The sequence below is a fragment of the Oncorhynchus keta genome, chromosome 21, assembly GCF_023373465.1.
Source record: "Oncorhynchus keta strain PuntledgeMale-10-30-2019 chromosome 21, Oket_V2, whole genome shotgun sequence".
In the NCBI taxonomy this organism is placed as follows: domain Eukaryota; kingdom Metazoa; phylum Chordata; class Actinopteri; order Salmoniformes; family Salmonidae; genus Oncorhynchus; species Oncorhynchus keta.
In genome coordinates this window covers 36,229,021-36,256,049 of record NC_068441.1, presented here as the reverse complement: position 1 = coordinate 36,256,049, position 27,029 = coordinate 36,229,021, and the positions used below count along the sequence as shown (strand labels likewise).

At 43.5% G+C, this 27,029-nt stretch overlaps 1 protein-coding gene across 3 annotated transcripts in view; it reads left to right on the top strand.

Moving 5' to 3' along the window:
• The first annotated feature begins 8,021 nt into the window (after window positions 1-8,021).
• The window catches only part of LOC118400514 (choline/ethanolaminephosphotransferase 1-like), a 30,831-nt gene continuing 11,823 nt past the window's right edge, over window positions 8,022-27,029 (top strand). The window contains exons 1-3 of one of the 3 annotated variants that reach the window (XM_035797450.2): window positions 8,022-8,040; window positions 18,636-18,912; window positions 19,073-19,247. In XM_035797450.2, the coding sequence (XP_035653343.1) occupies window positions 18,719-18,912; window positions 19,073-19,247 (369 nt within the window). In that variant the 5' untranslated portion in view covers window positions 8,022-8,040; window positions 18,636-18,718. Of the gene's footprint in view, window positions 8,041-17,357; window positions 17,566-18,635; window positions 18,913-19,072; window positions 19,248-27,029 lie in introns of those variants that run through there. The other 2 variants (XM_035797449.2, XM_035797448.2) reach the window with 2 other exon arrangements.

Below are 27,029 nucleotides of genomic sequence, written 5' to 3'. Positions count from 1 at the left end.
AAAGATTTACAATCTCTGTCAAAACGTGACCTATATACGATACTGGTTTTTATTTTTTATTATCCATTTGCTTATTTCATCCTTTGACATTCACGTGTGTGCAGGTCTGATCATCATATGTTAATTTATTTTGAGTGATACTCTTGTCTATTGTTTGTCTCAGGTGTAATTTGTGCAACGTTTCCAACAATACTTATTCCTGCGTACATGGACAGTAGGTGATGTGATATGTCTGCAATAAAGTAACCTTGAAAGCCCATTTTGTTTGAAGGCAGGTCAGTACATTTACATTACATTTAAGTCATTTAGCAGACGCTCTTATCCAGAGCGACTTACAAATTGGTGCATTCACCTTATGACATCCAGTGGAACAGCCACTTTACAATAGTGCATCTAAATCTTTTAGGGGGGTGAGAAGGATTACTTATCCTATCCTAGGTATTCCTTAAAGAGGTGGGGTTTCAGGTGTCTCCGGAAGGTGGTGATTGACTCCGCTGTCCTGGCGTAACTGTTCAATTATCATAAATCCGCTAAACAAATTTCAGAGGCACGCAACAGTTCAATCTTGAACAAGGTTATGACATTATTTGTAAATGCAGTCTTTTTTTTTTTTTTACACACAATGAAAAATGCAGGTTTGACGTTCTTGAACGAACCACACGCTGTGTTCTCAACTGCTACGGAAGTGCGGTGTTTTTCCGACAGTGTTATCATCAACCAAAGATTATGGATATGCTGACAAGATAGGTCTACATGTCTTTCAGCCCCAACAATGGGAACATAATAACAAATCATTTGTAGACTGCAAGAAACCTAAATATATAATATTTGACTAAAACATAATTTCAAACATTGCTTACATTTTTATATGATCATGTGTCTGTCTCTCTTATGCGTGTAAATACTTAGTAACAGATTTCCCAACTTAAAATCAATTGGAGTTGATTCCCTGGTGTTTTTACATTTGTTTTTATCTCCAACAATGAACATGTAAAAAATAATTTGTATCATAATAATACAGCGTTTTTTTGCTCAGTAAATTTGAGGGGCCAAATAAAACCAACCGTGGGCCAAATTTTGCACGCGGGCCGCCAGTTGGGGAACCCTGTGCTACGCTATAGTCTCATGCCATGAATAGCCATCTCGAGACAACTCTGACATAGGGTTTTTTCTCAAAGTTGCCGGGATGTCATGTGTCCTACTTATACGTTTTTACGAGTGTACTGATATATTTGATCAAATAAACATCACGTAGCAAATAATCCATTCATTTTATCGTTGACCAAATGTGACACACTCATTGACCTCTATACCAAAACTCCTTGCTTGGTACGCGACCTGCTGGAGGGAGACAGATTTTCTGCTGAGTTGGTTCTCTCTCTTCTTCTTCCTCTCTGCATCAACGTTGTAATTGGGCTACTTCGAAAACGAATGTGCGGGTGAAAATGTATTGGGTTTTTGGGCTACTTCTGAATTGCACCGCTACCGCCATTTAATTTCTCTTGTTTAAAAAAATATATATTTTAATTTCACTGTGACCTGATACTTCTCACTATCAGACAGTGATGCAGGCTATTGAGTACCAGGTGGACAAGGTGACTTATCAATATATTTACTTGTATTTACCCCCAAAATATGTAACGTTAATTAGCTGCTAATTTGGCTACCATAAAGAACTACAAATGCCATGATGATCTGGGCGAGACTGCCGAATCGAGACAAAGGTAAGATTTTCTGGATTAACGATCTAATATTAGCTAAATGTAGTAATGAATATATTGATAAAGGTCACCTTGTCTGAGAGAGATTTACATGATTATCAAAACGTCATGCCAGGGTAACCTACACGAAACACAGCCCTTATTTTAAGAGTTTCTAAAATCTCCTATGGGAAAAATTAATGGTAGAAAAACGATTGGAACCATTTCCCGTTTCACCGCTAGGTTTTATGGGTATTATGACACCTCCACTATGGGGAGGGAGGGCCGGAGTCATTGGTGTTGAGAGAGCGATGCAGCAGGCAGTCATGACAAGTGATGTGAGAACAACAAACGAATTAACTAGCATTAGCCAGCTACACTACCATTCGAAAGTTTGGGGTCAATTAGAAATGTCCTTGTTTTTGAAAGTAAAGCACATTTTTTGTCCATTAAAATAACATAAAATTGAAAAGAAATACAGTGTAGACCCTGTTAATGTTGTAAATGACTATTGTAGCTGGAAACGGCAGATCTTTTATGGAATATCTACATAGGCGTACCGAGGCCCATTATCAGCAACCATCACTCCTGTGTTCCAATGGCACGTTGTGTTAGCTAATCCAAGTTCATCATTTTAAAAGGCTAATTGATCATTAGAAAACCATTTTGCAATTATGTTAGCACAGCTGAAAACTGTTGTTCTGATTAAAGAAGTAGTAAAACTGGCCTTTAAACTAGTTGAGTATCTGGAGCATCTCAGCATTTGTGGGTTCGATTACAGGCTCAAAATGGCCAGAAACAAATAACTTACTTCTGAAACTCCTCAGGTTATTCTTGTTCTGAGAAATGAAGGCTATTCCATGCGAGAAATTGGCAAGAAACTGAAGATCCCGTACAACGCTGTATACTACTCCCTTCATAGAACAGTGCAAACTGGTTCTAACCAGAATAGAAAGCGGAGTGGGAGGCCCCGGTGCACAACTGATCAAGAGGACAAGTACATTAGAGGGTCTAGTTTGAGAAACAGATGCCTCACAAGTCCTCAATTGGCAGCTTCATTTTATAGTACCCGCAAAACACCAGTCTCAGCTTCAACAGTGAAGAGGCGACTCCGGGATGCTGGCCTTCTAGGCAATGAATTTTCTATATTTGCAGGCTAGGCTCGGGTGCGGGCCTCAGATTTTCACTTTATCACAGTGAAAAAGTCAGGCGTTTGTGGATGGGTTATTAGCAATTGCGGGAAGGTGCCGGTGAACCAACAACTGACCTGTGCATCACTACTGTATGCCTAGCAAGCTAGCTAGCTAACATTGTCCAGAAAATTGAAGTAGGAGAGAGCAGTGAGCATAGGTGAGGACTATCAAATTCAAGTAGTCTAGTAGTGATTGATTGATTAATAGTAAAATATAACTCCCTTTCGATTTTTATACTCCCGTTGAAAATAGGATTCATTTAGAGGAATGTGACTTGTAATAACACTATTGCACAATGTTTAACAATATTTTCTGTAAAAAAACATGCTTCCTAACCATTCACTATCAATCACTTACAGTGCCTTGCGAAAGGATTCGGCCCCCTTGAACTTTGCAACCTTTTGCCACATTTCAGGCTTCAAACATAAAGATATAAAACTGTATTTTTTTGTGAAGAATCAACAACAAGTGGGACACAATCATGAAGTTGAACGACATTTATTGGATATTTCAAACTTTTTTAACAAATCAAAAACTGAAAAATTGGGCGTGCAAAATTATTCAGCCCCTTTACTTTCAGTGCAGCAAACTCTCTCCAGAAGTTCAGTGAGGATCTCTGAATGATCCAATGTTGACCTAAATGTCTAATGATGATAAATACAATCCACCTGTGTGTAATCAAGTCTCAGTATAAATGCACCGGCACTGTGATAGTCTCAGAGGTCCGTTAAAAGCGCAGAGAGCATCATGTCATGAAGAACAAGGAACACACCAGGCAGGTCCGAGATACTGTTGTGAAGAAGTTTAAAGCCGGATTTGGATACAAAAGATTTCCCAAGCTTTAAACATCCCAAGGAGCACTGTGCAAGCGATAATATTGAAATGGAAGGAGTATCAGACCACTGCAAATCTACCAAGACCTGGCCGTCCCTCTAAACTTTCAGCTCATACAAGGAGAAGACTGATCAGAGATGCAGCCAAGAGGCCCATGATCACTCTGGATGAACTGCAGAGATCTACAGCTGAGGTGGGACACTCTGTCCATAGGACAACAATCAGTCTTATATTGCACAAATCTGGCCTTTATGGAAGAGTGGCAAGAAGAAAGCCATTTCTTAAAGATATCCATAAAAAGTGTAGTTTAAAGTTTGCCTCAAGCCACCTGGGAGACACACCAAACATGTGGAAGAAGGTGCTCTGGTCAAACCAAAAATTTGGAAACCAAAATTGAACTTTTTGGCAACAATGCAAAACGTTATGTTTGGCGTAAAAGCAACACAGCTCATCACCCTGAACACAACATCCCCACTGTCAAACATGGTGGTGGCAGCATCATGGTTTGGGCCTGCTTTTCTTCAGCAGGGACAGGGAAGATGGTTAAAATTGATGGGAAGATGGATGGAGCCAAATACAGGACCATTCTGGAAGAAAACCTGATGGAGTCTGCAAAAGACCTGAGACTGGGATGGAGATTTGTCTTCCAACAAGACAATGATCCAAAACATAAAGCAAAATCTACAATGGAATGGTTCAAAAATAAACATATCCAGATGTTAGAATGGCCAAGTCAAAGTCCAGACCTGAATCCAATCGAGAATCTGTGGAAAGAACTGAAAACTGCTGTTCACAAATGCTCTCCATCCAACCTCACTGAGCTCGAGCTGTTTTGCAAGGAGGAATGGGAAAAAATTTCAGTCTCTTGATGTGCAAAACTGATAGAGACATACCCCAAGCGACTTACAGCTGTAATCGCAGCAAAAGGTGGCGCTACAAAGTATTAACTTAAGGGGGCTGAATAATTGTGCACGCCCAATTTGTCAGTTTTTGATTTGTTAAAAAAGTTTGAAATATCCAATAAATGTCGTTCCACTTCATGATTGTGTCCCACTTGTTGTTGATTCTTCACAAAAAAATACAGTTTTATATCTTTATGTTTGAAGCCTGAAATGTGGCAAAAGGTCGCAAAGTTCAAGGGGGCCGAATACTTTCGCAAGGCACTGTATATAGTTCAGATCAAATCATTGTGTGATGAACCAATAACAAAGGGAAAAATGCAGAGAACAAAGTAATACAATTTTACCCGTTGTATTTAGATTGTCATTATAGAGACACCTATTAGATAAATGTGGCAAATGTTCAGGTCTTGTGGGCGGGTTTTGAGTAGTCATTGGGCTATAAATATTTAGTAGACCTGGCTTCCCCGAGTGGAGCGAAGTCTTGTATGTTTTTCTGGAAGAAGAAAGTTGCTGACATATACAGTTGTTTCTGTATGGACAGCGTATGCAGAGGGTTTCTAAGTACAAATATTGGGGTATATGGTTCAATGAGAAATATACATGGAAAGATCATGTCATAAATGTTGGAACAAAATGTAAGGTGGTAAATCTTATGCGCTCGGTCTCTGGTTATGAAGGGGGTGCTGACAGACAATCTTTGATTTATAGCTCTGATCAGAACGACAATTGATTACGTGTGTATAGTTTATGGAACAGCGGCCAAGACTTGGCTTCAAAAGATGGACAGACTCCAGTATATGGCTTTAAGGATATTTATTGGTGCATTTAAATCAACATCTGTATGTGCCTTACAAGTGGAGGCAGGTGAGATGCCTTTGTATATATGGTGTAAAAAGTTGTCATTAGCTTCTTGGGTTGAAAGGCTGTGAGGTTGAGAATCCCACTGCTACTGTTCTAGATGACTGTTGGGAATATACTAGTAGACAAGGCAGTGCTTTTGGTTGGACAGTTGGAAAGCTTGCTGATGAGTGGTTTGAGGGAGTTGGAGGTTGGCCTTTCTGTGGTGAAGGGGATGTTCCTCCATGGTTACTTCAGAATCCTGTCGATTTTTTTAAATTGTTATTTTATTGAACCTTTATTTAACTAGGCAAGCCAGTTATGAATAAATTCTTATTTACATTGACGGCCTACCAAAAGGCAAAAGGACTTTTGATAGGACAAAACAAACATCACGACAAGAAAGACAACACTACATAAAGAGAGACCTAAGACAACAACATAGCAAGGCAGCAACACATGACAACACAGCATGGTAGTAACACAACATGGTAGCATCACAAAACATGGTACAAACATTGGGCACAGACAACAGCAAAGGGCAAGAAGGTAGAGACAACAATACATCACGCAGCCACAACTGTCAGTATGAGTGTCCATGATTGAGTCTTTGAATGAAGAGATTGAGATACAACTGTCCAGTTTGAGTGTTTGTTACAGCTCGTTCCAGTCTCTAGCTGCAGCGAACTGAAAAGAGGAGCGACCCAGGGATGTGTGTGCTTAGGGGACCTTTAATAGAATGTGACTGGCAGAATGGGTGTTGTATGTGGAGGATGAGGGCTGTAATAGATATGTCAGATAGGGGGGAGTGAGGCCTAAGAGGGTTTTATAAGTAAGCATCAACCAGTGGGTCTTGTGACAGTTATACAGAGATGACCAGTTTACAGAAGAGTATAGAGTGCAGTGATGTGTCCTATAAGGAGCATTGTTGGCAAATCTGATGGCGGAATGATAAAGATCATCTAGCTGTTAGAGAGCACCCTTACCTGCCGATCTATATATTATGTCACCGTAATCTAGCATGGGTAGGATGGTCATCTGAATCAGGGTTAGTTTGGCAGCTGGGGTGAAAGAGGAGCGATTACAATATAGGAAACCAAGGCTAGATTTAACCTTAGCCTGCAGCTTTGTTATGTGCTGAGAGAAGGACAGTGTACTGTCTAGCCATACTCCCAAGTACTTGTATGAGGTTACTACTTCAAGCTCTAAACCCTCAGAGGTAGTAATCACACATGTGGGGAGAGGGGCATTCTTCTTACCAAACCACATTTCCTTTGTTTTGGAGGTGTTCAGAACAAGGTTAAGGGTAGAGAAAGCTTGTTGGACACTAAGAAAGCTTTGTTGTAGAGCATTGAACACAAAATCAGAGGGGCCTGCTGAGTATAATACTTTCTGAATATAAATGGATGAGAGCTTCCTACTGCCTGAGCTATGTTGTTGATGTAAATTGAGAAGATTGAGCCTTGGGGTACTCCCTTGGTGATAGGCAGTGGCTGAGACAGCAGATGTTCTGACTTTATACACTGCACTCTTTGGGAGAGGTAGTTAGCAAACCAGACCAAAGACCCCTCAGAGACACCGATTCTCCTTCGCCAGTCCACAAGAATGGAATGGTCTACCGTATCAAAAGCTTTGGCCAAGACAATAAAAATAGCAGCACAACATTACTTAGAATCAAGGGCATTGGTGACATCATTTAGGATCTTTAAGGTTGCAGTGACATATCCATAACCTGAGAGGAAACCAGATTGCATACCAGAGAGAATACTGTAGACATCAAGAAAGCCAGTCAGTTGATTATGTGGTTGCAAATATAACACATAGACAAAATGCATAAGATATCTAGAATAGTTGAACAATAAAAACAGACTACATGAAGGGGAGGTGACATAGCTGCCAGGATAGCTGGACATACCAAGGCCGGAGGGATATACAAAGGAGAGGGTCAGCCAAATGACCAACTGATGGATTACAGACATCAATCACAGGGCAGCTGGACACTGAAGCTGGAGGAGATGAAAGACACATGCAGAGGGACACATGGAGTTAATTACAGGGTCTAAAACACAGGCCACAGGAAGAGGAATGTATAGTTTTTTTAGTATAGCTGGACACGCTAGAAACTGAGGAGACACATAGTCTGCTGATCTTAGATAATACACAAACAAAATAATGCATTTAGTTAAGTGCAGGAACAAAGCAAGGGTCTTATCATTATAATCTGGCCGAAAATAGATGTGGGCGTTATTGGGCTGAACAAGCAGGACGCACAGATTGGGATGTAACTGTATTTGTATTGGGGGATGAACTGATGATGTATGCATGGATATAAAGGGAAGAGCGAGAGCTCTGGAGGGTGTGGGTCCCGCGGGGCTCTCCGGCTTGTGATACTGCTGTATTAAAAGTCTATATTGATTTTCACAAAGTTCTTCATTGTGTCATATTTGAACCGATGGCCACGACAGACTTGACAGAGCTTTTTCCAGGAGTGACGAGAGACCGGGGCGTTCCTGGCTGACGGCGGGGTCTTTTGAACGATCTGGCAAACACGGGTGGCCACCTAACTAGAGCAAGGTAAGCAAAGAACTTGCTGTAGTTATAATGTTTGCATAGATTGTTTCGGAGATCGTGTCCCAGTAGGGGGAAGGTCAAGTAGGTCTCTCTCTCTCAAATTTCCTAAAAACTATAGAAACTAAAGAACTTTTTGAAATTCAATGAATTTGCATGTGTGTGTGTAAGCTTGGAAATTGTATAAACAAATATGAATGTGCATGCATGTTTAGTAAGTAAGCGGGGGCTGTGAACTTCGCTGGTGTCGGGTGCTCGGACGGTGCGAGTGTGTTGCGCTCTCTGGCTGAGTTGTTGGAATCAGGCACAGGGCTACAGCCGTCTGCTTATATGTTTAGAAAATAAATAATTAGTGAAATAGATAAAATATTCATGGCTACCGCGTCAAGGAAAAGGTCTGTACGGATGAGTATTTAGAAAATAAATACACATGGCTAGCGCTTTGAAATGAAGGTCTGTATGGGTGAATATTTAAAACACAGAAAGAACGCTGGCCTGATTGTGCGACGTTCAACTGAAAAAGGAAATCCTGCGAATATAAAACGCTCCGTCTAGCGGGGTCTAAACCATCTGACCCAGATGTTTTTTTTGGGTCAAGTTTCAGAAGCTCCTTTTGCACCTCGGACTCAGTGAATGCCTGCAGGGAGACACTGTGGCATGGCAGGGGAAAAAGAGGGAGAAGCATCAGGGATAGTCACATTAGAAGGGGTGGGAGATGAGGAAATGTTGGACGGGCAAGGAGGTATGGCTGATTCAAATAGGAATCCTGACCTAATGATGTGATTAAAGAGCTTAGCCATGTGCTTCTTATCAGTAATAACCACATTAAGGGACATGGGCAGCTGTGAGGAGGAGGGTTTATTCTCCAGGTCTTTAACCATTTTCCAGAACTTCTTGAGGTTGGACACACAGAGAGAGAACTGCTCCTTAAGGTAACTAACTTTGGCCTTCCGGATAGCCTGAGTGCACTTATTTCTTATTTGCCTGAACGAGACCCTGAGTATGCGTGTGCCGAGCATTTCACCAAGAGCAATTCTTGAGGTGGAGTAACTCTGCTAGATCACGGTCGAACCAGGGGCTGAACCTGTTTTTAATTCTCGTTTTCTTTATGGGGGTGTCTTTGTTAACAATACCACTGAAAATATCAAAAAGAAGGTACAAGCATCTGTGACAGAGGGAATCAAGACGATTCCATACCAATTTACAGAGGCCAGTTTATGAAGGAAGGCTTGATCATTCAAGTTTTTTACCAAGCACACCATGACAAATCAGGACAGGTTGTTTCAATGAGCAGCCATTATGAACACAGGCTGTTAAACAGTGATCACTAAGGTCATTACAGAAAACACCAGACTGATACCTATCAGGATTATCTGTGAGGATAACATTGAGGAGACTAGCCACAGGAGCAGGCGTTTACATTCCTGAATATGATGTGCAGATATGTAGAAGACTAACAGATGAACTGTCAATACACTCAGTTGAACTGTTGGTGATAATAGTTGCCCTCCAGTGTGTGGAGGACGTACAACCTGTTAGAATTATAGTAGACTCAGATTCTCTGTCTGTATTGAATAGTTTATCATCTGGTAAATCTAATAGGAGTGACATACTATTAGAGATATTCATGTTATAATGGAGAATTGAGAAGATGGGTGTAGTAGTGAGATTCTGCTGGGTCCCAGCACATTTGTGTGTGGAAGGGAATGAAAATGTACACCAGTTAGCCAGAAAGGCTTTGAATGTAAGATATAATTTGAAGATATAATTTATATTAATGTTCCACTGGGTAGAAGTGAGGCCAAATAATTTAAAATCAGAGCCATTTTGATAGATGTGTGGCAGACATGGGACTCTAATCCCACGGGCTGGCATTTATTTGCCCTCCAAAGAAAGGTAGGTGATGGACCAACATTCAAAGGTCAGATTAGAAAGGAAGAGGTGGTGTTTGCTCGATTGCGCTAAGAACATTGTACATTGAATTTGTCATAACGTCTGGTTGGCAAGCATGTGAATGGTTTGTGTCTGGGGTGTATGGTCGATGAAACAATGGAGCATGTGTTATTATATTGTTGTAAGTATGTTGAAGAGAGGGAAAGATTGAAGTATAGGGTCATTGCGGTTGGATGGGGTTGGGGGGATTTGGAAGGGATTTTGGGAAGGTCTATTAATAGGGCTGGGCCTACCAAGTGGTACAGCGGTCTAAGGAACTGCATTGCAGTGCTAAAGGCGTCACTACAGACCTGGGTTCGATTCCAGGCTGTATCACAACCGGTCCCATAGGTTGGCGCACAATTGGTCCAGTGTCGTCCGGGTTAGGCGAGGGCTTGGCCAGGGGGGCTTTACTTGGCTCATGGCGCTCTAGCGACTCCTTGTGGCGAGCCGGGAGCCTGCAGGCTGACCTCGGTCACCTCAGTGTTTCCTCCAACACATTGGTGCAGCTTGCTTCCGGGTTAAGAAGCGTTGTTTGTCGAGTTATGGAGGACATATGACTCGACCTTCACCTCTCGAGCCCGTTGGTGATTTGCAGCGATGAGACAAGATCTAAATTGGGGAGAAAAAAGGGGTCATTTATTTTACAAAAATAAACAGAATAGTATTTTCTTAGGTAGGAGTATTTAGAAATGTTGTAAACCGTGTCGTGGAAATTTCCTCTATTTACCTAATCATGGGAGCAAACCACACACACACACGTCAGAGTTAGTTATAAAAGTCCATCTTTAATTATATGAGCTCTTATCACAATCCTGTGACTCTCAGATAATCCAGTGTCTCCCCAGTGAATTTTCTGAGAGTCCCTTTACAATGCAACTGAGTTCCTTTAATAGCAAAGACACACATAGTCAGACAGCATAGACATAACTCATCGTTCAGCTTTGTCTCCTTTCCCAAACCCCAGAACCATAAACCAAATCCTCCATATCAACAGGCATATATCAAATTGTAATTTATATACAACCCACTCTAAACACAAACTCCTGGACAAACTCACGGATAGGAGGTGAGTCTATAGGTTAAGATAGAAACAACATTAGAGGGAGCATAGAATGATTCCAGACACTGCAAACCCTCCTTTCCCCACTGGGAAAAGTAGGGAGTAAAATATATGTTTACACATGATGACACTTTGACCTCTCCCCTCTCATGTGGCCCATGCAACTTAGTCCTGACATAGAACAGATAACTGCCAATGGCCACCACTATAGTACAACAAAATATATTCTTATGAGAAATAACTTACACATTTGATGAATATTAAACATCTTACAAATGTTACCAACAAATTATGATAATTCCACGACAACCGTGATTGACCATACACTCCAGCACAGTAGTGTACGTTTTAAAAGCACCTTTAATGTTGGTTGGCAGACTGCCATTATATCATAGAAGAACCCTGAGTGGAAAGAGTTAATAGCCAATGGAGAAGAATTTAAGAAGTTTATACATTTAGATCAAATCAAATCAAATTTTATTTGTCACATACACATGGTTAGCAGATGTTAATGCGAGTGTAGCGAAATGCTTGTGCTTCTAGTTCCGACAATGCAGTAATAACCAACAAGTAATCTAACTAACAATTCCAAAACTACTGTCTTATACACAGTGTAAGGAGATAAAGAATATGTACATAAGGATATATGAATGAGTGATGGTACAGAGCAGCATAGGCAAGATACAGTAGATGGTATCGAGTACAGTATATACATATGAGATGAGTATGTAAACAAAGTGGCATAGTTAAAGTGGCTAGTGATACATGTATTACATAAGGATGCAGTCGATGATATAGAGTACAGTATATACGTATGCATATGAGATGAATAATGTAGGGTAAGTAACATTATATAAGGAAGGTAGCATTGTTTAAAGTGGCTAGTGATATATTTACATCATTTCCAGTCAATTGCCATTATTAAAGTGGCTGGAGTTGAGTCAGTGTCAGTGTCAGTGTGTTGGCAGCAGCCACTCAATGTTAGTGGTGGCTGTATAACAGTCTGATGGCCTTGAGGTAGAAGCTGTTTTTCAGTCTCTCGGTCCCAGCTTTGATGCACCTGTACTGACCTCGCCTTCTGGATGATAGCGGGGTGAACAGGCAGTGGCTCGGGTGGTTGATGTCCTTGATGATCTTTATGGCCTTCCTGTAACATCGTGTGGTGTAGGTGTCCTGGAGGGCAGGTAGTTTGCCCCCGGTGATGCGTTGTGCAGACCTCACTACCCTCTGGATAGCCTTACGGTTGTGGGCGGAGCAGTTGCCGTACCAGGCGGTGATACAGCCCGCCAGGATGCTCTCGATTGTGCATCTGTAGATGTTTGTGAGTGCTTTTGGTGACAAGCCGAATTTCTTCAGCCTCCTGAGGTTGAAGAGGCGCTGCTGCGCCTTCTTCGCGATGCTGTCTGTGTGAGTGGACCAATTCAGTTTGTCTGTGATGTGTATGCCGAGGAACTTAAAACTTGCTACCCTCTCCACTACTGTTCCATCGATGTGGATAGGGGGGTGTTCCCTCTGCTGTTTCCTGAAGTCCACAATCATCTCCTTAGTTTTGTTTGACGTTGAGTGTGAGGTTATTTTCCTGACACCACACTCCGAGGGCCCTCACCTCCTCCCTGTAGGCCGTCTCGTCGTTGTTGGTAATCAAGCCTACCACTGTTGTGTCGTCCGCAAACTTGATGATTGAGTTGGAGGCGTGCGTGGCCACGCAGTCGTGGGTGAACAGGGAGTACAGGAGAGGGCTCAGAACGCACCCTTGTGGGGCCCCAGTGTTGAGGATCAGCGGGGTGGAGATGTTGTTGCCTACCATCACCACCTGGGGGCGGCCCGTCAGGAAGTCCAGTACCCAGTTGCACAGGGCAGGGTCGAGACCCAGGGTCTCGAGCTTAATGACGAGTTTGGAGGGTACTATGGTGTTGAATGCCGAGCTGTAGTCGATGAACAGCATTCTCACATAGGTATTCCTCTTGTCCAGATGGGTTAGGGCAGTGTGGTTGAGATTGCATCGTCTGTGGACCTATTTGGGCGGTAAGCAGATTGGAGTGGGTCTAGGGTGTCAGGTAGGGTGGAGGTGATATGGTCCTTGACTAGTCTCTCAAAGCACTTCATGATGACGGAAGTGAGTGCTACGGGGCGGTAGTCGTTTAGCTCAGTTACCTTAGCTTTTTTGGGAACAGGAACAATGGTGGCCCTCTTGAAGCATGTGGGAACAGCAGACTGGTATAGGGATTGATTGAATATGTCCGTAAACACACCGGCCAGCTGGTCTGTGCATGCTCTGAGGGCGCGGCTGGGGATGCCGTCTGGGCCTGCAGCCTTGCGAGGGTTAACACGTTTAAATGTCTTACTCACCTCGGCTGCAGTGAAGGAGAGTCCGCATGTTTTCGTTGCGGGCAAAAAAGTTATTTAGTCTGCCTGGGAGCAAGACATCCTGGTCCGTGACTGGGCTGGATTTCTTCTTGTAGTCCGTGATTGACTGTAGGCCCTGCCACATGCCTCTTGTGTCTGAGCCGTTGAATTGAGATTCTACTTTGTCTCTGTACTGACGCTTGGCTTGTTTGATAGCCTTGCGGAGGGAATAGCTGCACTGTTTGTATTCGGTCATGTTACCAGTCACCTTGCCCTGATTAAAAGCAGTGGTTCGCGCTTTCAGTTTCACGCGAATGCTGCCATCAATCCACGGTTTCTGGTTAGGGAATGTTTTAATCGTTGCTATGGGAATGACATCTTCAACGCAGGTTCTAATGAACTCGCACACCGAATCAGCGTATTCGTCAATATTGTTATCTGACGCAATACGAAACATATCCCAGTCCACGTGATGGAAGCAGTCTTGGAGTGTGGAGTCAGCTTGGTCGGACCAGCGTTGGACAGACCTCAGCGTGGGAGCCTCTTGTTTTAGTTTCTGTCTGTAGGCAGGGATCAACAAAATGGAGTCGTGGTCAGTTTTTCCGAAAGGAGGGCGGGGCAGGGCCTTATATGCGTCGCGGAGGTTAGAGTAACAATGATCCAAGGTTTTTGCACCCCTGGTTGCGCAATCGATATGCTGATAAAATTTAGGGAGTCTTGTTTTCAGATTAGCCTTGTTAAAATCCCCAGCTACAATGAATGCAGCCTCCGGATAAATGGATTCCAGTTTGCAAAGAGTCAAATAAAGTTTGTTCAGAGCCATCGAGGTGTCTGCTTGGGGGGGGATATATACGGCTGTGATTATAATCGAAGAGAATTCTCTTGGTAGATAATGCGGTCTACATTTGATTGTGAGGAATTCTAAATCAGGTGAACAGAAGGATTTGAGTTCCTGTATGTTTCTTTCATCACACCATGTCTCGTTAGCCATGAGGTATACGCCCCCGCCCCTCTTCTTACCAGAAAGATGTTTGTTTCTGTCGGCGCGATGCGTGAGGAAACCCGCTGGCTGCGCCGATTCCGATAGCGTCTCTCCAGTGAGCCATGTTTCCGTGAAGCAAAGAACGTTTTACCGGACGTGGCGTGTGTACAAGAAACCTGATTTAAACGTCAATTGGATTGTACTACCTAGGTTTATCGCCATGAGAATTGATAGAGCGGAGGGCATAGGTGGTGGGTGTGCTACATTTATCAAAGAAGGTGTAGCACATCGATTAATGGTTTCAAAGAACACGAATGTGTGGCTGTGGAAATTTGTTGAAAAGGGGGTAATATCACTTGTTTAATTACTATAATCCTTTTAAGCCCATCTCTGTATCTGAGACATAGTTGCCAAATCCAGTAAAGGTGCTAAGGAGACATGGTGTGGACATGAATTGACTTAACAGCTTGTGGGGCAGCAATACCACAGATGCCAATGGTTTTGTGGTTGAAGATTCTATCAAGTGGAGGGGACTAGTTTATATGAATAATGGCCGGGGGACACGGGTAAATGTAACTAGAGGTACATCATGTTTAGATCTTATATTGGTGTCCTGCATCGCTGGTATATGTGAGTGGGAAGTGACAGAATCCACAATCGGAAGTGATCATTTTCACGTCACGTGAAACATAAATACGTTTTTTTATTTTTTATTTTAAATTTTGTGAACAGAAAGTTATACATTGTCAAAGGGTTGGTAGAACACTGCTGCAGCTGTGAATTTAGTCAAATTGGATGCTGCCTTGACTATTCCAATAAGAGAGAGGGGGGTACACTAAAGATATTTTCTTAGTGGACTGAAACATGTAATAAAGGCATCAATTGGGTGGAGCGTGCAGAGATTGACAGGGAGGCTTTAGACTGCAAAAACAACTTTACTAAGACAGAAAATAAATATATCAAAGAAATAACTTAAGTTTTGCTCGGTCTTTCTGAACTGGTGTCCGTCTCTCTCCCGTGGTGTGCCATCGTGCTCCTTTTATTTAGCCTCCACGGCTGGTTGGCACTTTCCTGTAATTACCTCCACTTAGCTGTCCGCGTCGGGGTGCCCAACTCCCATATTCCCAGCAGAGGGAGCCAACGTCGCCTCACGTACAGCCCCTCTATTACCATCCCCCGGGGTAGACCTCCTGGGATACCACAATAGGCTATGGTGGCAAATTAATTACAATATAACAATTAAACACTGGAATGGTAGGATGTGCAGAAGATGAATGTGCAAGTTGAGATACTGGGGTGCAAAGGAGCAAGATAAATAAATAAATACAGTATGGGGATGAGGAAGATTGGATGAGCTATTTACAGATGAACTATGTACAGGTGCAGTGATCTGTGAGCTGCTCTGACAGCTGGTTCTTAAAGCTAGTGAGGGAGGTAAGAGTTTCCAGCTTCAGAGATTTTTGCAGTTCGTTCCAATCATTGGCAGCAGAGAACTGGAAGGAGAGGCGGCCAAAGGAAGAATTGGCTTTGGGGGTGACCAGTGAGATATACAGTGGGGCAAAAAAGTATTTAGTCAGCCACCAATTGTGCAAGTTCTCCCACTTAAAAAGATGAGAGAGGCCTGTAATTTTCATCATAGGTACACTTCAACTAAGACAGACAAAATGAGGGGGAAAAATCCAGAATATCACATTGTAGGATTTTTTATGAATTTATTTGCAAATTATGGTGGAAAATAAGTATTTGGTCAACTACAAACAAGCAAGATTTCTGGCCCTCACAGACCTGTAACTTCTTCTTTAAGAGGCTCCTCTGTCCTCCACTCGTTACCTGTATTAATGGCACCTGTTTGAACTTGTTATCAGTATAAAAGACACCTGTCCACAACCTCAAACAGTCACACTCCAAACTCCACTATGGCCAAGACCAAAGAGCTGTCAAAGGACACCAGAAACAAAATGTTAGACCTGCACCATGCTGGGAAGACTGCATCTGCAATAGGTAAGCAGCTTGGTTTGAAGAAATCAACTGTGGGAGCAATTATTAGGAAATGGAAGACATACAAGACCACTGATAATCTCCCTCGATCTCGGGCTCCACGCAAGATCTCACCCCGTGGGGTCAAAATGATCACAACAACGGTGAGCAAAAATCCCAGAACCACACGGGGGGACCTAGTGAATGACCTGCAGAGAGCTGGGACCAAAGTAACAAAGCCTACCATCAGCAAGGGCATTGAAGATGAAACGGGTCTTTCAGCATGGCAATGATCCCAAACACACCGACCGGGCAACGAAGGAGTGGCTTCGTTAGAAGCATTTCAAGGTCCTGGAGTGGCCTAGCCAGTCTCCAGATCTCAACCCCATAGAAAATCTTTGGAGGGAGTTGAAAGTCCATGTTGCCCAGCAACAGCCCAAAAACATCACTGCTCTAGAGGAGATCTGCATGGAGGAATGGGCCAAAATACCAGCAACAGTGTGTGAAAACCTTGTGAAGACTTACAGAAAACGCTTGACCTCTGTCATTGCCAACCAAGGGTATATAACAAAGTATTGAGAAACTTTTGTTATTGACCAAATACTTCTTTTCCACCATAATTTGAAAATAAATTCATTAAAAATCCTACAATGTGATTTTTTTTCTCATTTTGTCTGTCATAGTTGAAGTGTACCTATGATGAAAATTACAGGCCTCTCATCTTTTTAAGTGGGATAACTTGCACAATTGGTGCCTGACTCAATACTTTTTTGCCCCACTGTATGTCTGTGGAACTTGTTGAATCTAATGTTCATACAAATATTTACACATGTTAAGTTTGCTGTTGCGCCTTGATAGGATGCAAGCGAGGGCACTCAGGATGTGTGATGGTGCATTAAAACTACACCGGTTGAAGCTTTACAAGTAGATACTGGGGAAGTGCCCTATCCCTTAGAGTTAAATAGGTCATGACTGGCCTCACACTCCAGTACAGTAGGTGGCGGTGAATGCACATGTCAGTTGGTTGCGATTCGACAATAAAACTTGAAGAAGAACCCTGAGTGGGACCCGAGGTGTTGTTGATCCTACATGCAGTAACGCTCGCTGAGGGCTGTTGCAGCTTTACCCCCGCCGTGACCGGGAAGACTACTGCTGCATCCCTACCAAGGAGTCATTCGACGCACTGTGAAGTGCCCCGAACGTCGGACACCCTGCCCTCTTTACTAGCCAGGTCAGCGTCTCCTTGGCAAGCTGATATCTTACTGCTAACTAACTAGCAAGAAAGCTAGCTAGCTGTCATTTTGGTTCTGGAGGGAGAGAGAGGGGGGACAAATCAACTGATGGATTTCTAGAGCTCGGTGAAGGAAACATTGGCAGTTAGCTACGTTGTCATTTCATCGAGGGATAGGTATCATTAAATGTGTGTCGTGTTGTCATTTGCAAGTGCTGTTAGCTAGTTAGTTGTCCAGACTTTCTGTAATTTACAGTGAGACTGTTTAGACAGACAGGTTTCAGAGGCAGTGTCGCAGAACATTTGTATTGCATATGTTTGCTATCCATTCCCATTGATCTCCCCTTTGTCTTTATTATTCATTGATATTCATTGATGTTTGTATCGAACAAAGTTACTTTGCAATTATTTTATGATGGTGCTACAAGTGGAAACGAGTTAAACCTGGAATGACCTGGGGGTCTGACTGACTGCATCATTGATACATTTGTTGCTTTGCTATAAACAACAAGGTCTGCAACATTGGCCAAACATTGGTTTGGTCGGTGGGATCACAAGAAAGGGGTCTGACCAAGTTTAGACACACACCACTGTTGTAGAGGAATTTCTGTGGTTACTGTGTGCAGATTGTGACTCCGATGATACGGAATTCTCGGTGGCTAAGATTTGTTTGGGAAGCCTCATGTTCAGTGGATTGTGAGGGCGGGGCCTGCCGTATCCCGCCCCGTTGTATCTTTAGGGGTGTGACTGAACAGTGTTTTATAACTCAGAACTGGGTGAACATGAGTGTGGGTGTCAATAGATAGCCTGGCTTGACTCTATGGTTCATTTTTATTCTCTTTCATTATCAACTCTTTCTAGCTATCCCACCCACCACATCCTGCCTCACTTTCACTCAAGTGAGTGAGAACTTGTATGAGATTAAATTATTTCAGTAAAACAGTTAAAGAAGCAGCTGGTGAGAGACCACTACTAGAGCCAACTGAACTCCAAGTCCCATTTCAGCACCTAGTCTTCATGTGAGCCAACCTTTCATCACATGACCTGTTCTCTCCTCTTCCACCCACCAGTGTGCAGCTCCATTGTGGAGCCCCAGCAAGTGGCGGGGGAGGCTGCGGCAGCCTGAAGTAGAGGGCACTGTGCTAGCAGGGCCATGAGCACCACTGGGTACCAGCAGCAGCAGGGGGGTGTTCGGACACACCGAGGCCCAGTCAAGGAGAGGGATCCTGGGCAGGGTGTGGGCATGGAGGCGGCCTGCTGGCTGGCCCCTGGAGCCCTGCGCAGGCTGATTGAGCTGCCCACTCCCCCGCTCGACCGCCAACAGCTGAAGAGACTGGAGGAACACAGGTACTATCATTTGTAAAACCTAAGATCAATTATATCCTTATTTAGCCTTGATGTGATGATCACACAATGTGTTTTGTGCTTAGTGTTACATCAAGCACTTTGGGATGAAAATGTGTTCAATCTGGTTAATTGTTCTGGGGTCCTGGTTCCCCCTCTACAGGTATAGCAGTGCAGGTCACTCCCTGCTGGAGCCTTTGATGCAGTGCTACTGGGAGTGGCTGGTGGGCCATGTACCCACCTGGATTGCCCCCAACCTCATCACCATCGTGGGCCTGGCCACCAATGTATTCACCACCCTGGTGCTGGTCTACTACTGCCCCACTGCCACTGAACAGGTAACAATGGCAACAATGTAGCACCTATTCAGCTAGGGTGTAAGTCAGCATTTCCCAAACTCAGTCCTCGGGACCCCAAGGGGTGTACGTTCTACTGTCCTGCCCCACTGAATAGGCTGGTTATACACTGCCTGGCTTCGTGCCATTGGACAGATATGGTTGAAGTAAAGTGCTACCGTATTGTATTTGCCTGTCGGGCACATTGAAATAAAGTTTATCGCAGACTGTCAGATAATTGAACACTGTGTTGCTCAAATGTTTGAAAACACTTTTTTAGGTGGATCTCTAAAGCTACAAACAAACATTCAATACAACATTATCAGGGGTTCATACTTTGTATAGCATTTGTATTGTTTTTTTTACTCAAGCATTCCGCCCCGTCAGTTATTTTGTCTCAAGGTTCTGTGAATGTGTTTTCTGTCAGCAATGGTTTTTATGGTACGTTTGTCTGGCTTTTTGTTTGTTTACCATCTCTGTGCTGTTGAGAGTTTGGCATAGCTCAGGCTTTCTGTTCTGGATGAACATCCCGTGCCCATAGCTCTCAGGTTACAGCTAGTCTGCACCTGATACCCCGACCCCTTCCCCGGCCAACACACCACGGCACTGCAGCGATGAGTGCACACTAAGAACCGGGAATAGAGAGGAGACAGCAAAACATACAAACTGTTAAGCTTAGTCGTTTCCCTCCAGAACTGAAAACCTAGGATAACTTTGTCTTTCCACAAGGGAATATAATTTGTAATATCAGACTTGAATGTGCATAAAATTAGATTGCGTTCAAACTGAGGCATACAAAACAGCCTAATGCAATATAATGCATTTTGTTTGTCTGAGGTAAAGGAGTCAATGGAATGCAGACGTTCTATTGACCAGATTGTCGTACATAAAACAAATATGATCTAACAAAGTGGATATTCTTCCAATCCTTCATGATTTATGTATTGTAACAGGCCCACAATGTGGTTACTTAACGCCGATATTGTTTTCACAAAAACCAATGATTGCAAAGTTAAAAATACCATGCAACTCTATGCACAAGGACTACTAGTAAACCATTTCCACTGAACATTTTACAAAACGCATTTACTTGAAGAATAGTGCAGATGCAAAGTTTGGTAACAGAATAACGGCACATATCACATTCATTCTGTTGCTGTGGAAATGCACATATGAGGCTCACAAAGACTGAGTCACTGTAAACGTAAACTTATACAGTTGAAGTCGGGAGTTTACATACACCTTAGCCAAATACATTTAAACTAATTTTTTACAATTCCTGACATTTAATCAAAGTAAAAACTCTCTGTCTTAGGTCAGTTAGGATCACCGATTTATTTTAAGAATGTGAAATGTCAGAATAATAGTAGAGTGATTTATTTCAGCTTGTATTTCTTTCATCACATTCCCGGTGGGTCAGAAGTTTACATGCACTCAATTAGTATTTGGTAGCATTGCCTTTAAATTGTTTAACGTGGGTCAAATGTTTCAGGTAGCCTTCCACAAGCTTCATAAGTTGGGTGAATTTTGGCCCATTCCTCCTGATAGAGCTGGTGTAACTGAATCAGGTTTGTCGGCCTTCTTGCTCGCACGCGCTTTTTCAGTTCTGCCCAGAAATGTTCTATAGGATTGAGGTCAGGGCTTTGTGATGGCTACTCCAATTACTTGACTTTGTTGTCTTTAAGCCATTTTGCCACAACTTTGGAAGTATGCTTGGGGTCGTTGTCCATTTGGAAGACCTAATTTGCGACCAAGCTTTAACTTCCTGACTGATGTCTTGAGATGTTGCGTCAATATATCCACATAATTGTCCTGCCTCATGATGCCATCTATTTTGTGAAGTGCACTAGTCCCTCCTGCAGCAAAGCACCCCCACAACATGAAACTGCCACCCCTGTGCTTCACAGTTGGGATGATGTTCTTTGGCTTGCAAACATAATTATGGTCATTATGGCCAAACAGTTCTATTTTTGTTTCATCAGACCAGAAGACATTACTCCAAAAAGTATGATCTTCGTCCCAATGTGCAGTTGCAAACCGTAGTCTGGCTTTTTTATGTCGGTTTTGGAGCAGTCGCTTCTTCCTTGCTGAGCGGCCTTTCAGGTTATGCTGATATAGGACTCGTTTTACTGTGCATATACACTGCTCAAAAAAATAAAGGGAACACTAAAATAACACATCCTAGATCTGAATGAATGAAATATTCTTATTAAATACTTTTTTCTTTACATAGTTGAATGTGCTGACAACAATCACATATTATCAATGGAAATCAAATTTATCAACCCATGGAGGTCTGGATTTGGAGTCACACTCAAAATTAAAGTGGAAAACCACACTACAGGCTGATCCAACTTTGATGTAATGTCCTTAAAACAAGTCAAAATGAGGCTCAGTAGTGTGTGTGGCCTCCACGTGCCTGTATGACCTCCCTACATCGCATGGGCATGCTCCTGATGAGGTGGCGGATGGTCTCCTGAGGGATCTCCCAGACCTGGACTAAAGCATCCGCCAACTCCTGGACAGTCTGTGGTGCAACGTGGCATTGGTGGATGGAGCGAGACATGATGTCCCAGATGTGCTCAATTGGATTCAGGTCTGGGGAACGGGCGGGCCAGTCCATAGCATCAATGCCTTCCTCTTGCAGGAACTGCTGAAACACTCCAGCCACATGAGGTCTAGCATTGTCTTGCATTAGGAGGAACCCAGGGCCAACTGCACCAGCATATGGTCTCACAAGGGATCTGAGGATCTCATCTCGGTACCTAATGGCAGTCAGGCTACCTCTGGCGAGCACATGGAGGGCTGTGCGGCCCCCCCAAAGAAATGCCACCCCACACCATGACTGACCCACTGCCAAACCGCTCATGCTGGAGGATGTTGCAGACAGCAGAACGTTCTCCACGGCGTCTCCAGACTCTGTCACGTGCTCAGTGTGAACCTGCTTTCATCTGTGAAGAGCACAGTGCGCCAGTGGCAAATTTGCCAATCTTGGTGTTCTCTGGCAAATGCCAAACGTCCTGCACGGTGTTGGGCTGTAAGCACAACCCCCACCTGTGGACGTCGGGCCCTCATACCACCCTCATGGAGTCTGTTTCTGACCGTTTGAGCAGACACATGCACATTTGTGGCCTGCTGGAGGTCATTTTGCAGGGCTCTGGCAGTGCTCCTGCTCCTCCTTGCACAAAGGCGGAGGTAGCGGTCCTGCTGCTGGGTTGTTGTCCTCCTACGGCCTCCTCTACGTCTCCTGATGTACTGGCCTGTCTCCTGGTAGCGCCTCCATGCTCTGGACACTACGCTGACACACAGCAAACCTTCTTGCCACAGCTCGCATTGATGTTCCATCCTGGATGAGCTGCACTACCTGAGCCACTTGTGTGGGTTGTAGACTCAGACTCATGCTACCACTAGAGTGAAAACATCGCCAGCATTCAAAAGTGACCAAAACATCAGCCAGGAAGCATAGGAACTGAGAAGTGGTCTTTGGTTACCACCTGCAGAACCACTCCTTTATTGGGGGTGTCTTGCTAATTGCCTATAATTTCCACCTGTTGTCTATTCCATTTGCACAACAGCATGTGAAATTTATTGTCAATCAGTGTTGCTTCCTAAGTGGACAGTTTGATTTCACAGAAGTGTGATTGACTTGGAGTTACATTGTGTTGTTTAAGTGTTCCCTTTATTTTTTTGAGCAGTGTAGATACATTTTGTACTTGTTTCCTCCAGCATCTTCACAAGGTCCTTTGTTGTTCTGGGATTGATTTGCACTTTTCACACCAAAGTACTTTCATCTCTAGGAGACAGAATGCGTCTCCTTTCCTGAGCGGTATGATGGCTGCGTGGACCCATGGTGTTTATACTTGCGTACTGTTTGTACAGATGAACGTGGTACCTTCAGGCGTTTGGAAATTGTTCCCAAGGATGATCCAGATTTGTGGAGGTCTACTATTATTTTTCTGAGGCCTTGGCTGATTTATTTTGATTTTCCTATGATGTCAAGCAAAAAGGCACTGAGTTTGAAGGTTGGCCTTGAAATACATTCACACTTACACCTCCAATTGACCCAAATGATGTCAATTAGCCTATCAGAAGCTTCTAAAGCCATGACATAATTTTCTGGAATTTTCCAAGCTGTTTAAAAGGCACAGTCAACTTAGTGTATGTAAACTTCTGACTCACTAGAATTGTGATGCAGTGAAATAATCTGTCTGTAAACAATTGTTGGAAAAATTACTTGTGTCATGCACACAGATGTCCTAACCGACTTGCCAAAACTATAGTTTGTTAACAAGAAATTTATGGAGTGGTTGAAAAACAAGTTTTAATGACTCCAATCTGAGTGTTTGTAAACATCCTACTTATTTGTTATAGAAGCCAGTTTAACCATGGGAGAAAACAACATGTTTATTATCCCTACAAGTCCAGCTTTCCCAGCTAGCAGCTGACTGCATATTTGACCATTTGAATTTAATCCACAAATAACAAAGTAGACCAAGCATTATAAGCAAGGCAAAACATGTTCTCATTTTAGGGGTCTTTTTAATGTAAATGTTCTTTCATCCTGGCCCTGACACCCACAGGGGGTACAGGCTACTGTTCCGCCCCAGCAGTATCACACTTGATTGAATGAATCAAGGGCTTGATGATTAGTTGAATCCGGTGTGTTAGTGCTGGGCTGGAACAAAAGCCCGCACACCCTGTGGGTCTCCAGGAGGCAGCTTTGAAGATCACTGCTGTGTCACCTGACTTCCACTGTGCTGCTTAACAGGTCACTGCTTCAACAGTCGGCAACTAAAAGGTGGGTTAGAGTAGTTTTAATTCAGAAAAGTTACAGGATTTGATGACGAGCGTAACTCCCCCCCTGTAAATACAGCTCTGTCTCTGAAGTTATCCACCCCCTCCACTGTTTCCTTTTTGTAGGACAACGGTTGAAAAATCACTCTGCATCCATATTTGCTCACAATGTGGAGCAACAAAGGAAGGCAAACAGAGAATGTAATTTACTGGACTCGCTAGACTAGAGAATTGAGTTTATCCCAGAGAACAGGCTCGGTAGGGTACTACTTCTGGAGGGAGAATCTCAGTGACTGTGTACCTATGTCACAACACCTCTTATAATCAAATCAAATTTTATTTGTCACATACACATGGTTAGCATGTTAATGCGAGTGTAGCGAAATGCTTGTGCTTCTAGTTCCGACAATGCAGTAATAACCAACAAGTAATCTAACTAACAATTCCTAAACTACTGTCTTATACACAGTGTAAGGGGATAAAGAATATGTACATGAGGATATATGAATGAGTGATGGTACAGAGCAGCATAGGCAAGATACAGTAGATGGTATCGAGTACAGTATATACATATGAGATGAGTATGTAAACAAAGTGGCATAGTTAGTGGCTAGTGATACATGTATTACATAAGGATGCAGTCGATGATATAGAGTACAGTATATACGTATGCATATGAGATGAATAATGTAGGGTAAGTAACATTATATAAGGTAGCATTGTTTAAAGTGGCTAGTGATATATTTACATTTCCCATCAATTCCCATTATTAAAGTGGCTGGAGTTGTGTCAGTGTGTTGGCAGCAGCCACTCAATGTTAGTGGTGGCTGTTTAACAGTCTGATGGCCTTGAGATAGAAGCTGTTTTTCAGTCTCTCGGTCCCAGCTTTGATGCACCTGTACTGACCCCGCCTTCTGGATGATAGCGGGGTGAACAGGCAGTGGCTCGGGTGGTTGATGTCCTTGATGATCTTTATGGCCTTCCTGTAACATCGGGTGGTGTAGGTGTCCTGGAAGGCAGGTAGTTTGCCCCCGGTGATGCGTTGTGCAGACCTCACTACCCTCTGGAGAGCCTTACGGTTGAGGGCGGAGCAGTTGCCGTACCAGGCGGTGATACAGCCCGCCAGGATGCTCTCGATTGTGCATCTGTAGAAGTTTGAGTGCTTTTGGTGACAAGCCAAATTTCTTCAGCCTCATGAGGTTGAAGAGGCGCTGCTGCGCCTTCTTCACGATGCTGTCTGTGTGCGTGGACCAATTCAGTTTGTCTGTGATGTGTATGCCGAGGAACTTAACTTGCTACCCTCTCCACTACTGTTCCATCGATGTGGATAGGGGGGTGTTCCCTCTGCTCTTTCCTGAAGTCCACAATCATCTCCTTAGTTTTGTTGACGTTGAGTGTGAGGTTATTTTCCTGACACCACACTCCGAGGGCCCTCACCTCCTCCCTGTAGGCCGTCTCGTCGTTGTTGGTAATCAAGCCTACCACTGTTGTGTCGTCCGCAAACTTGATGATTGAGTTGGAGGCGTGCGTGGCCACGCAGTCGTGGGTGAACAGGGAGTACAGGAGAGGGCTCAGAACGCACCCTTGTGGGGCCCCAGTGTTGAGGATCAGCGGGGAGGAGATGTTGTTACCTACCCTCACCACCTGGGGGCGGCCCGTCAGGAAGTCCAGTACCCAGTTGCACAGGGCGGGGTCGAGACCCAGGGTCTCGAGCTTAATGACGAGTTTGGAGGGTACTATGGTGTTGAATGCCGAGCTGTAGTCGATGAACAGCATTCTCACATAGGTATTCCTCTTGTCCACATGGGTTAGGGCAGTGTGCAGTGTGGTTGAGATTGCATCGTCTGTGGACCTATTTGGGCGGTAAGCAAATTGGAGTGGGTCTAGGGTGTCAGGTAGGGTGGAGGTGATATGGTCCTTGATTAGTCTCTCAAAGCACTTCATGATGACGGAAGTGAGTGCTACGGGGCGGTAGTCGTTTAGCTCAGTTACCTTAGCTTTCTTGGGAACAGGAACAATGGTGGCCCTCTTGAAGCATGTTCATGGTTGTAAGAATGATTCAACACCTGACATAATAGGTGATAATTCTGTTAACAGGTTAGAGGTGTGATAGTTAAAGAGCTAAAACATTAGTGGCAGCACTGTTTCATCGCCCAGAGAAGTTGGTATTTACTTAACATGCTGTACTAGTCAGTGTCCTGTTTCTGATGACCCAGGTTAGGAGTATTTAAGACAACCTGGCCTGTGTGAGTGTCAGTGTTTTATGAGTATACAGTGCAGCTGATACCTGGTGTTTTCTGGACTGATTTTGTCACCGTGTCCTGTTTGAACAAAGTACACTTGCTCTAGGGACTCTTAGTTTCACAGCCCTGTCATCTTGCCATTAAATTCATAATCATATGTTCACTGATAACACAGAGGCAGTCAGCAGATATTTCCACCCTGCTCTACTTTTCAATAACTCCATGCCAACCCCTTGGTACTGTCCTCTTTCATAACCCCTTCTCTCCTGCTCCCCAAATCCCTGTTTCTGCCTGAGGACCTGAAAGAATAAAAAGCTTAATGTATGAGGCTATGAGCTGCTCTGTAATAACAGGGTGGTTATTTGTATGAATGCCAAGTGGGAAGCCTCTAAATTGTAGGCCAGGACGTGTCGTATTCTGGTTGGTTTTGGTCTCTGTGTAAACTGCTGTCAGCTCGTCATAGACCCAGTGAAAACGGGACAGGAAATGAAGGCATGACACATTGATGACGCTGTGAAACTCTCCATGCTGGTTAACTAATGAAGGACAAAGCCCTGCTGTGTTCCAAATCTATTTAGAGGGTAACAAACCACACATTAGCCTCTTTTATTCAAGTTCCAACATATCTTTGTGTAGTCTACAGCTGCCAGAAGATCAAGTTTTATGTCAGATGATTCTCTGTTGATGATAATACCCACCGATTCTCTGAGAACACAATTTATACATGTTTTGAGAGATTACACTATCA